Source organism: Diorhabda sublineata, chromosome 1 (assembly GCF_026230105.1).
Source record: "Diorhabda sublineata isolate icDioSubl1.1 chromosome 1, icDioSubl1.1, whole genome shotgun sequence".
In the NCBI taxonomy this organism is placed as follows: domain Eukaryota; kingdom Metazoa; phylum Arthropoda; class Insecta; order Coleoptera; family Chrysomelidae; genus Diorhabda; species Diorhabda sublineata.
This window is the reverse complement of record NC_079474.1, coordinates 12,066,939-12,079,469: the sequence shown is the minus strand read 5'-3', so window position 1 is coordinate 12,079,469 and position 12,531 is coordinate 12,066,939. Positions and strand designations below refer to the sequence as shown.

The window sequence follows — 12,531 nt, the reverse complement described above, 5'->3', positions numbered from 1 at the left end:
ACAGCTTCAAAAATTTCAAAAATAATTAAATTTAAACGAGAACATGTCAATATGTTTTCAATAAATTTCAACTTTAGCTTCCACCCTATATATATTCTACAAATATTTGATAAAAAAAAACAAATTTAGTTCATTATCTATAAAAATCCTTTCTCTATCTGCAAACGTGAAAAATGAAGCTGCATCTTCAATAATTTCAGAGATAATTGAATTTATACGAGAGCATGTCAAAATGTTTTCAACAATTTTTAGATTTTCGTCTTGGAGATTTGAAAAGTCTTACAATTTTCTTTGTATCATAAGTTGAGTTTAGGTTATTTTTTAAATATAAGTATGAATACTTCTCTTTCTATTTTCATAGTTTTCCTTATTTTCATTTGATGAACATACATTTTTTTATCAAAACTTACAACAAAAATTTCTACTTTTCGCCCTGTATATTTTCCACAAATCCAAAACTTATAAAAGAAAAATTAGTGCATGATAATTATACATTCTTTATTTAACGAAAACCAAAAAAAATAAAGCTACATCTTTAATAGTTTAGAAATTAGTTTATTTTATACGAGTGCATGTCAAAATGTTTTAAATAAATTTTAACTTCAGCTTTCACCCTCTATATTTTCTACTAGCATTTGGATACAAAAACTGAATTTCACGCATTGTTTATAAAAATCTTTTCTCCATCTACTGACGTTCGAAATAAAATTACATCTTCAATAATTTCAGAAATAATTGACTTTATACGAGAACATGTCAAGATGTTGTCAATAAATTTTAACATCAGCTTTCACCCTATATATTTTTTACAAACATTTGGTCACGAAAAATGAATTTAACATATTATTTAGAAAAATCTTTTCTCTAAATACTGACGTCCAAAGGGAAATTACACCTTCAATAATTTCAGATATAATTGACTTTATACGAGAGCATGTCAAAACAGTTTTCAATAAATTTTAACATCAGCTTTCGCCCTATATATTGTCTATAAGCATCTGGTTTAGAAAAATGAATTTAACCCATTGTTTAGAAAATTCTTTTCTCTAACTACTGACGTCCAATGGGAAATTACACCTTCAATAATTTCAGATATAATTGACTTTATACGAGAGCATGTCAAAACAGTTTTCAATAAATTTTAACATCAGCTTTCACCCTATATATTGTCTATAAGCATTTGGCTTAGAAAACTGAATTTGACGCATTGTTCATAAAAATCTTTTCTTTCTCTACTGACGTCCAAAATGGAATTACACCTTCAATAATTTCAGAAATAATTGACTTTATACGAGAGCATGTCAAGATGTTGTCAATAAATTTTAACTTCAGCTTTCACCCTATATATTTTTTACAAACATTTGGTCACGAAAAATGAATTTAACATATTATTTAGAAAAATCTTTTCTCTAAATACTGACGTCCAAAGGGAAATTACACCTTCAATAGTTTCAGATATAATTGACTTTATACGAGAGCATGTCAAAACAGTTTTCAATAAATTTTAACATCAGCTTTCGCCCTATATATTGTCTATAAGCATCTGGTTTAGAAAAATGAATTTAACCCATTGTTTAGAAAATTCTTTTCTCTAACTACTGACGTCCAATGGGAAATTACACCTTCAATAATTTCAGATATAATTGACTTTATACGAGAGCATGTCAAAACAGTTTTCAATAAATTTTAACATCAGCTTTCACCTTATATATTGTCTATAAGCATTTGGTTTAGAAAACTGAATTTGACGCATTGTTCATAAAAATCTTTTCTTTCTCTACTGACGTCCAAAGTGAAATTACACCTTCAATAATTTCAGAAATAATTGACTTTATACGAGAGCAAGATGTTGTCAATAAATTTTAACTTCAGCTTTCACCCTATATATTTTTTACAAACATTTGGTCACGAAAAATGAATTTAACATATTGTTTAGAAAAATCTTTTCTCTAAATACTGACGTCCAAAGGGAAATTACACCTTCAATAGTTTCAGATATAATTGACTTTATACGAGAGCATGTCAAAACAGTTTTCAATAAATTTTAACATCAGCTTTCGCCCTATATATTGTCTATAAGCATCTGGTTTAGAAAAATGAATTTAACCCATTGTTTAGAAAAATCTTTTCTCTAACTACTGACGTCCAATGGGAAATTACACCTTCAATAATTTCAGATATAATTGACTTTATACGAGAGCATGTCAAAACAGTTTTCAATAAATTTTAACATCAGCTTTCACCCTATATATTGTCTATAAGCATTTGGTTTAGAAAACTGAATTTGACGCATTGTTCATAAAAATCTTTTCTTTCTCTACTGACGTCCAAAATGGAATTACACCTTCAATAATTTGAGAAATAATTGACTTTATACGAGAGCATGTCAAGATGTTGTCAATAAATTTTAACTTCAGCTTTCACCCTATATATTTTCTACAAAGATTTGGATACAAAAACTGAATTTCACGCATTGTTTATAAAAATCTTTTCTCTATCTACTGACGTTCGAAATAAAATTACATCTTCAATAATTTCAGAAATAATTAACTTTATACGAGAGCATGTCAAAACAGTATTCAATAAATTTTAACATCAGCTTTCACCCTATATATTGTCTATAAGCATTTGGTTTAGAAAACTGAATTTGACGCATTGTTCATAAAAATCTTTTCTTTCTCTACTGACGTCCAAAGTGAAATTACACCTTCAATAATTTCAGAAATAATTGACTTTATACGAGAGCAAGATGTTGTCAATAAATTTTAACTTCAGCTTTCACCCTATATATTTTTTACAAACATTTGGTCACGAAAAATGAATTTAACATATTGTTTAGAAAAATCTTTTCTCTAAATACTGACGTCCAAAGGGAAATTACACCTTCAATAGTTTCAGATATAATTGACTTTATACGAGAGCATGTCAAAACAGTTTTCAATAAATTTTAACATCAGCTTTCGCCCTATATATTGTCTATAAGCATCTGGTTTAGAAAAATGAATTTAACCCATTGTTTAGAAAAATCTTTTCTCTAACTACTGACGTCCAATGGGAAATTACACCTTCAATAATTTCAGATATAATTGACTTTATACGAGAGCATGTCAAAACAGTTTTCAATAAATTTTAACATCAGCTTTCACCCTATATATTGTCTATAAGCATTTGGTTTAGAAAACTGAATTTGACGCATTGTTCATAAAAATCTTTTCTTTCTCTACTGACGTCCAAAATGGAATTACACCTTCAATAATTTGAGAAATAATTGACTTTATACGAGAGCATGTCAAGATGTTGTCAATAAATTTTAACTTCAGCTTTCACCCTATATATTTTCTACAAAGATTTGGATACAAAAACTGAATTTCACGCATTGTTTATAAAAATCTTTTCTCTATCTACTGACGTTCGAAATAAAATTACATCTTCAATAATTTCAGAAATAATTAACTTTATACGAGAGCATGTCAAAACAGTATTCAATAAATTTTAACATCAGCTTTCACCCTATATATTGTCTATAAGCATTTGGTTTAGAAAACTGAATTTGACGCATTATTCATAAAAATCTTTTCTTTCTCTACTGACGTCCAAAGTGAAATTACACCTTCAATAATTTCAGAAATAATTGACTTTATACGAGAACATGTCAAGATGTTGTCAATAAATTTTAACTTCAGCTTTCACCCTATATATTTTTTACAAACATTTGGTCACGAAAAATGAATTTAACATATTGTTTAGAAAAATATTTTCTCTAAATACTGACGTCCAAAGGGAAATTACACCTTCAATAATTTCAGATATAATTGACTTTATACGAGAGCATGTCAAAACAGTTTTCAATAAATTTTAACATCAGCTTTCGCCCTATATATTGTCTATAAGCATCTGGTTTAGAAAACTGAATTTAACGCATTGTTTAGAAAAATCTTTTCTCTAACTACTGACGTTCAAAGTGAAATTACACCTTCAATAATTTCAGATATAATTGACTTTATACGAGAGCATGTCAAGTTGTTGTCAATAAATTTTAACTTTAGCTTTCACCCTCTATATTTTCTACAAACATTTGGTTACGAAAAATGAATTTAACCCATTGTTTAGAAAAATCTTTTCTCTATCTACTGACGTCCAAAGTGAAATTACACCTTCAATAATTTCAGGAATAATTGACTTTATACGAGAACATGTCAAGATGTTGTCAATAAATTTTAACATCAGCTTTCACCCTATATATTTTTTACAAACATTTGGTCACGAAAAATGAATTTAACGCATTGTTTAGACAAATCTTTTCTCTATCTACGTACGCTAGAGTTGAAACTAAATATTCAATAATTTCAGAAATAATTGACTTTATACGAGGACATGTCCATATGTTTTCAATAAATTTTAACTTCAGCTTTCTCCCTATATATTTTCTACAATTATTTGGTTAAAAAAATAAATTCATCCCATTTTTAAACAAATCTCTCCTCTACCTACTGACGTAAAAAATGAAGCTACATCTTCAATAGTTGAGGTTATAATTTATTTTATACGAGAGCGTGTAAAAATGTTATCAATAAATTTCCACTTCAACTTTCACCATGTATATTTTCCACGAAAGAACTATTCTATAACCTTCTTAAACCTATATAAAAAAGTTGAAACTCAATCAATTCTTTATTCCCAATAACATCAAGGAGATAGACGAGTCCATAGTTTTGGAAAAACCTAACATCTATTGTCATTTCGCTGGGGGAATTGGGGAACCCAAATACATGCCGGTAAAAAAATGGATAAACCTAACGAAACTATTAAACGAAGCTATGTCGAGCTACAACGATTTAGTAGCAGCTATGAATCTAGTCCTTTTCGAAGACGCCATGATGCATATATGCAGGTAAATAATATACAGAAAATCATTCACGTCTTTCTCACTTCCATTTACATTCCAGAATAAACCGAATTTTAGAATCTCCTCGAGGAAGTGCCCTATTAGTCGGAGTAGGTGGTAGTGGTAAACAATCTTTATCCAGACTAGCTGCGTTCATTTCTTCGCTAGAAGTAGCACAAATACAATTAAAGAAAGGATACGGAGTATTAGATTTGAAAAAAGAATTATCCTCACTGTACTTGAAAAGCGGTTTGAAGAATGTCGGTATAATGTTTTTAATGACAGACGCTCAGGTGAAACCACCCTTCATCTTCATAAATCAACGAACTAAAACGATCTTTCCAGGTCCCCAACGAACAGTTTCTCGTTTTAATCAACGATATGTTAGCTTCTGGTGAAATCCCGGACATGTTTCCAGACGACGAGATCGAATCTATAATCGCCGGGGTGCGAAATGAAGTAAAAGGCGCCGGAATGTTAGACACTAGAGAAAACTGTTGGAAATTTTTCATCGATAGAGTCCGACGACAATTAAAAGTCGTCCTCTGTTTCTCCCCTGTAGGATCCACACTCAGAGTAAGAGCTAGAAAGTTTCCTTCTTTGATTAACTGCACGCAAGTCAATTGGTTCCACGAGTGGCCGCAAGAAGCGCTAGTATCAGTAGCTTCGAGGTTTTTACAAGACATTGAAGTCTTACCAGTAAGTATAATAGTATACGCTAAATGTTATTTGTTAAAAATTGCGATTACCGGCTGATTTGTTCATTACTTTTTAACTGTGAATTATTTCTTTGATGTTTATGATTGTAGTTTAGTTCCAGAACATGTTTTTTTTTTACTTTTCATACCGAGACATCTTTTTGTGAAGTTCGTATACGAATTGTTCTCGTACTTGAAAAAATATGCATTCACCAGGAGCTTTGGCGACAGAAAACGTTCAGATCGGCATCGACAAACCCCTGCTGAAGATATTTAATACCACCACACCTTCTAAATACAAAATCGACAATCTAAAATCATAATTTCAGATTGAATTGCATGATTCAGCTGCCCGTTTCATGGCTTACGCCCATACTTCAGTCAACTCAATATCAAAAATTTTCCTCCAGAACGAAAGAAGATACAATTACACCACGCCGAAATCCTACTTAGAACAAATTAACCTCTATTCCAAACTGCTACGGCAAAAATCTGAAGAGTTAAGGCTGAAAGTACAACGCTTAGAGAACGGTTTGGATAAATTGAAAAGCACGTCGATTCAAGTGGACGAACTGAAGAAGAAATTAGCGATACAAGAGATAGAATTGAAAGAAAAAAACGAAGCGGCCGATCGGTTGATTGAAATAGTTGGTGTAGAAACCGAAAAAGTATCAATAGAAAAGCATCTAGCCGATGAAGAAGAAGAACGCGTCGCTGTGATAGCCGAAGAAGTTAGTAAGAAACAGAAAGATTGCGAAGAAGATTTAATGAAAGCCGAACCTGCTCTACTGGCAGCACAAGAAGCTTTGAATACATTAAACAAAGCTAACTTAACCGAACTGAAATCGTTCGGATCCCCACCGGGTAATAAACATCTTCATTTACTATATTAAATGATAATTTTTATAATGTTTTAGGAGCTGTTACTAATGTTACAGCAGCTGTTATGGTACTACTATCTCCTGGTGGTAAGGTTCCCAAAGATAGAAGCTGGAAAGCTGCTAAATTGATGATGGCTAAAGTAGATGCTTTCTTGGACGCGCTTATCAACTACGATAAAGAAAATATTCATCCGGAAGTTATAAAAGCCATCGTACCATATTTGAAAGATGCCGAATTCGAGCCGGAATTTGTAAGGTACTTATACAGGGGCTATTGAATAAATAAGGCGTTAGTGTGGTTCATATCGACTGAACTAGCGAAGACAAGGTTTCTATACCGTATAATTAAAAATTTCAAGTTTGAACCACGTAAAAACAAACACATTACATCTATTGTAGAATTGTATACAGCTTTTACCAAAATTTCAAACGATATCTTTTTTTACCGTAGATCTAAGTCAGCGGCTGCAGCTGGATTATGCGCTTGGGTTATAAACATAATAAAGTTTTTTGAAGTTTTCTGCGATGTGGAACCCAAGAGGAAAGCCTTGGCCGCCGCTAATATGGAACTAGCCGCCGCTCAAGATAAACTAAACTCGATCAAAAAAAAAGTTGCAGTGAGTTTTGTACAGATATAAATTTAAATTCAAAACTTACCTTCATTCATACCTTCAAACCATAAAGATGTTTTTTTTAGAAATTGCATTTTCTTAACGCTCTGTATATCAGGAATAGTATAATGGGGAATAAACAAAAACTTTTTCTACATAAACTGATTATTTGAAAGGACTTTTACAGAATATTATGTATTGAAAATCCCCTTTATCTTGGACTGTAGGATATTTTGAATGGAGACTTATTTTTTTCAATATCAACCCCTTTGCAAAGGGTAGAAAAGTGATTATAAGAAAATTGACTGGATTAATCTATTCCTAGTATCTCGAAATATATTTTTTGGCGTATAGTTTTTTTTACCAATTTATTATTATTCCAAATACCCAATTGCTATTTTTTTGAGGGTATGACTTATTTTTGATTATTCATGATCCTAAAATTAAAATTTCTATCAATTTCTGAAAATACATTGAAAATTAGTATGTACACTCTTAAATCGATCCTAAAAAGAAGAAATTGGAGCAAGAAATTGAGCCCTGACCAATGTTAGAAACTTGATTGTCTTTTGAGTCATAATTATTCCATTTTAAGCATATCCCCTTAATTATTTGGTCACAAATTTCCAGATGTAGTCTTTGCCCACTCAAAAACGTTTATCCTACAAATTAAACAATTCCCAACCTCTATTTTTACATATTTAGAGCGTCACTTTGAAGCAATTTCTATGTCTTTTTTGGCATAACCCATTTTTTATTATTAAAGATCCTAAATATCAAAATTTCTATTAGTTTTTGAAAATATCTTGGAAATTGGTACATGCACTCTTAAATCGATTCAAAAAAGAAGAAATTTGAGCCGAAAATTGAGCTTTGACTAATGTTAGAAACTTAATAGTCTTTAGAATCATAATTATTCCATTTTAAGCATATCCCCTTAATTATTTGGTCACAAATTTCCAGATGTAGTCTTTGCCCACTCAAAAACGTTTATCCTACGAATTAAACAAGTCCCAACCTCTATTTTTACATATTTAGAGCGTCACTTTGAACCAATTTCTATGTCTTTTTTGGCATAACCCATTTTTTATTATTAAAGATCCTAAATATCAAAATTTCTATCAATTTCTGAAAATATCTTGGAAATTGGTACATACACTCTTAAATCGATTCAAAAAAGAAGAAATTTGAGCCGAAAATTGAGCCCTGAATAATGTTGAAACTTGATTGTCTTTTGAGTCATAATTATTTCATTTTAAGCATATCCCCTTAATTATTTGGTCACAAATTTCCAGATGTAGTCTTTGCCCACTCAAAAACGTTTATCCTACGAATTAAACAAGTCCCAACCTCTATTTTTACATATTTAGAGCGTCACTTTGAAGCAATTTCTATGTCTTTTTTGGCATAACCCATTTTTTATTATTAAAGATCCTAAATATCAAAATTTCTATTAGTTTTTGAAAATATCTTGGAAGTTGGTACATGCACTCTTAAATCGATACAAAAAAGAAGAAATTTGAGCCGAAAATTGAGCTTTGACTAATGTTAGAAACTTAATAGTCTTTAGAATCATAATTATTCCATTTTAAGCATATCCCCTTAATTATTTGGTCACAAATTTCCAGATGTAGTCTTTGCCCACTCAAAAACGTTTATCCTACGAATTAAACAAGTCCCAACCTCTATTTTTACATATTTAGAGCGTCACTTTGAAGCAATTTCTATGTCTTTTTTGGCATAACCCATTTTTTATTATTAAAGATCCTAAATATCAAAATTTCTATCAATTTCTGAAAATATCTTGGAAATTGGTACATACACTCTTAAATCGATTCAAAAAAGAAGAAATTTGAGCCGAAAATTGAGCCCTGAATAATGTTGAAACTTGATTGTCTTTTGAGTCATAATTATTTCATTTTAAGCATATCCCCTTAATTATTTGTTCATAAATTTCCAGATGTAGTCTTTGCCCACTCAAAAACGTTTATCCTACGAATTAAACAAGTCCCAACCTCTATTTTTACATATTTAGAGCGTCACTTTGAAGCAATTTCTATGTCTTTTTTGGCATAACCCATTTTTTATTATTAAAGATCCTAAATATCAAAATTTCTATTAGTTTTTGAAAATATCTTGGAAATTGGTACATGCACTCTTAAATCGATACAAAAAAGAAGAAATTTGAGCCGAAAATTGAGCTTTGACTAATGTTAGAAACTTAATAGTCTTTAGAATCATAATTATTTCATTTGTAGCATACCACCCAACATTTCACTCGAAAATATCTTATAAGAACTTTTTGAAAACTTCCTTGATGATTCCATATCACAAACTTAAATCCTTTTCCATCTCTAGTTCTTGAGCAGGTTTTCTATGTTTTTGTTTATAAATCAATGGGCGACGATGAGATTCAATACAACCGCCTCTTTCTATACATAATCTGTCTATTTCATCTGAATAAGGTACGTGAAACAACCCCATTTAAAAACCCTTGCAGATGAAATGAATAATCGATCGAACCGAGAGTCTCTTTTGACATAACCTATAACTTGGTAATGAATATTCTCGATTTGTTTTCCAGTCTTTAGAGGAACAGTTGGCGAAACTAACTGCGGATTTTGAAACAGCGACTAAAGAAAAATTGTTATGTCAACAAGAAGCCGACGCTACGAACGCAACCATACATCTAGCTAACCGATTGGTCGGTGGATTAGCCAGTGAAAATGTCCGTTGGGCGGAGGCGGTAAACAGGTGTAGTTTTACCATAAATATCCACAAATTTCACTTTTTCTCAAATAAACTGATAATAGTTATCATAGCAATTCTGTTCCATTAGTTGCAATGTATAGAAATGACATTTATTTCTTTTTTTGCACGAATGGACTATAATTGACCCTTTTTTCATCTGGTGCGTCCATAAATGAATGGTCTTTAATTAAAACTTCCTGCATCCACTTATTCATTGAATGGAAAAACTATAATTTAATCGGCTTACATTTACTTAGCTATATGAATGGACTATAATTAATTCTTTTTACATTTAGTTCGTCCGTATATGGATCGAGCTTTTACATTTACACCGTACAGTAAATGAATTGACCATAACAGAAATTTTGCAATTAGTTCGTCCGTGAATGAACGGACTATAATTTATTATTTTTGCATTTTCTTCGTTCGATGAAGGAATGGACTATAACTGATTCTTTTTGCTTCCCTTTCGTCCGTTAAAAAGATGGACTATAAATGATTGTTTTCGCATTTAATTCGTCCGTAAATGAATGGACTATAAATTATTTTTTTGCATTCAATTCCTCCATAAATGAATGGACTATAATTGATTCTATTTGCCTTTTTTCGTACGTTAAATAAATGGATTACAAATGATCATTTTTGCATTTGATTCGTCAGTAAATGAATGGACTATAATTTAATATTTTTGCCTTCACTTCATGCGTTAAATAAATGGACTATAAATGATTCTATTTGCAGTTCTTTCGTCCGTTGAATGAATAAACTATAAATGATTTTTTCTTTATTTAATTCGTTCGTAAATGAATAGACTATAAATGATTTTTTTGCATTTAATTCGTCCATGATTGAATGGAATATAATTAATGTTTTTGTACTTTCTTCGTTCAATAAAAGAATGGACTTTAATTGATTCTTTTTGCATTTAATTCATCCGTAAATGAATGGACTATAATTTAATATTTTTGCATTCAATTCATCCATAAATGAAAGAACTACAATTCAAGCTTTTTGCATTTACTTAGTAAATGAATTGACTATAAACAAATTTTTTTGCAAGTTAGTTTGTGTGTCATTGAATGGACTATAATTTAATATTTTTGCACTTTCTTCGTTCAATAAAAGAATGGACTATAATTGATTCTTTTTGCATTTAATTTATCCGTAAATGAATGGGCTATAATTTGATATATTTGCATTAAATTCTTCTGTAAATGAATAGATTTTAATTCAAGCTTTTTGCATTCACTTTTTTCAGTAAATGAATTGACTATGAACGAATTTTTTCGCAATTAGTTCGTCCGAAAATGAATGGACTATAATTCAATCCTATTGCTTTTATTTCGATGAGCTAATTGGCTACAGTCGACACATTTTGCAATTATTTCATACTTTGAATGAATGGACTAAAATTGATTCTTTTTGCATTTACTCTGGTTGACGAATGGACTATAATTGATTATTCTTGCATTTACAAGGGTTAACATATAGACTATAATTCTTTTCGCATTTGCTTTGTTGAAAGAATGATAATGGATTCTGTTTACATCCATTTCTTCTATTATATGAATGGACTATAATTTATTCATTTTGTAGTTTCATAGAAAGTGGGAAAATGATGCCAGGAGACGTATTACTGACTACAGCATTTATATCTTACGTTGGTTGTTTCACCAAACAATATCGCCTGGATTTGATCCACAAAATGTGGTTACCTTTTCTCAAAAATTTAGACGTAAGCATTACATCGAGTTTTATAATATTTATGCATCAATATATAAGATATCGAAGTTCAAAAAAATCTTTTTTTAACCAAAAATTGTTTTTACAAAAACTTATTTTCAAATAAATTATTTTAGCCCAAGATACCTTTGACAGAAGACTTGGATCCCCTCTCATTGTTGACAGACGATACCATAATAGCAAAATGGCAAAATGAAGGTTTGCCAAGCGATAAAATGTCCATAGAAAATGCTACAATTTTATCTAATTCGGAAAGATGGCCGCTGATGATTGATCCCCAGGTGAGTTCAAGCGAAAATTACGATCTTTTATGGGAATATCCGAAGTAGGCATCATCATGATTTGAGACGATAGTTTTATATAAAATATTCGAAATAGAAGTGATTTATAAACGAAAATACTGATGAGAACTAAGTAAATCGAAATCGGTCGATTTTATTTCCAATTGTGAACCAGAGAAGTAGTTTATTTGATTTGAGGTGATAGTTTTACATGGAATTTTCGAACCAAAAGTGATTTAACATTAAATATTCTGATGAGAATCAAATGGATCGAAACTAGCCGATATATTTTGCAATTATGAACCAGAGTAGTTTATTTGAGTTGATATGATAGTGTTATATGGAATTTTCAAAATAAAAATGATTTGACAACAAATATTCTGACAAGAACTAAATGGATCGAAACCGGTCGATATATTTTGCAAATATAAGTTAAAAAAGTTATTTATTTCATTCAAAGTAATAGTTTTGTATGAAATTTTAGTTACAAGGTATAAAATGGATCAAACAACGCTACGGGGACGCGTTAAAAGTAATACGACTAGGACAAAAAAGTTACTTGGACGTTATTGAAAGATGCATCACGGAAGGAGCGACTGTTTTACTTGAAAATATCGAAGAAAATTTAGATCCTGTCCTGGATACTTTACTAGGAAGATATCTAATTAAAAAAGGAAAGTA

At 30.5% G+C, this 12,531-nt stretch overlaps 1 protein-coding gene across 1 annotated transcript in view; it reads left to right on the top strand.

Moving 5' to 3' along the window:
- Positions 1-12,531, top strand: part of LOC130444401 (dynein beta chain, ciliary) — a 75,424-nt gene that overhangs the window by 49,196 nt on the left and 13,697 nt on the right. The window contains exons 30-39 of the mRNA XM_056779515.1: positions 4,692-4,891; positions 4,947-5,178; positions 5,231-5,584; positions 5,913-6,447; positions 6,501-6,720; positions 6,916-7,081; positions 9,660-9,829; positions 11,423-11,561; positions 11,686-11,850; positions 12,335-12,528. Coding sequence (XP_056635493.1) covers positions 4,692-4,891; positions 4,947-5,178; positions 5,231-5,584; positions 5,913-6,447; positions 6,501-6,720; positions 6,916-7,081; positions 9,660-9,829; positions 11,423-11,561; positions 11,686-11,850; positions 12,335-12,528 — 2,375 coding nt within the window. The remainder of the gene's footprint in view (positions 1-4,691; positions 4,892-4,946; positions 5,179-5,230; positions 5,585-5,912; positions 6,448-6,500; positions 6,721-6,915; positions 7,082-9,659; positions 9,830-11,422; positions 11,562-11,685; positions 11,851-12,334; positions 12,529-12,531) is intronic.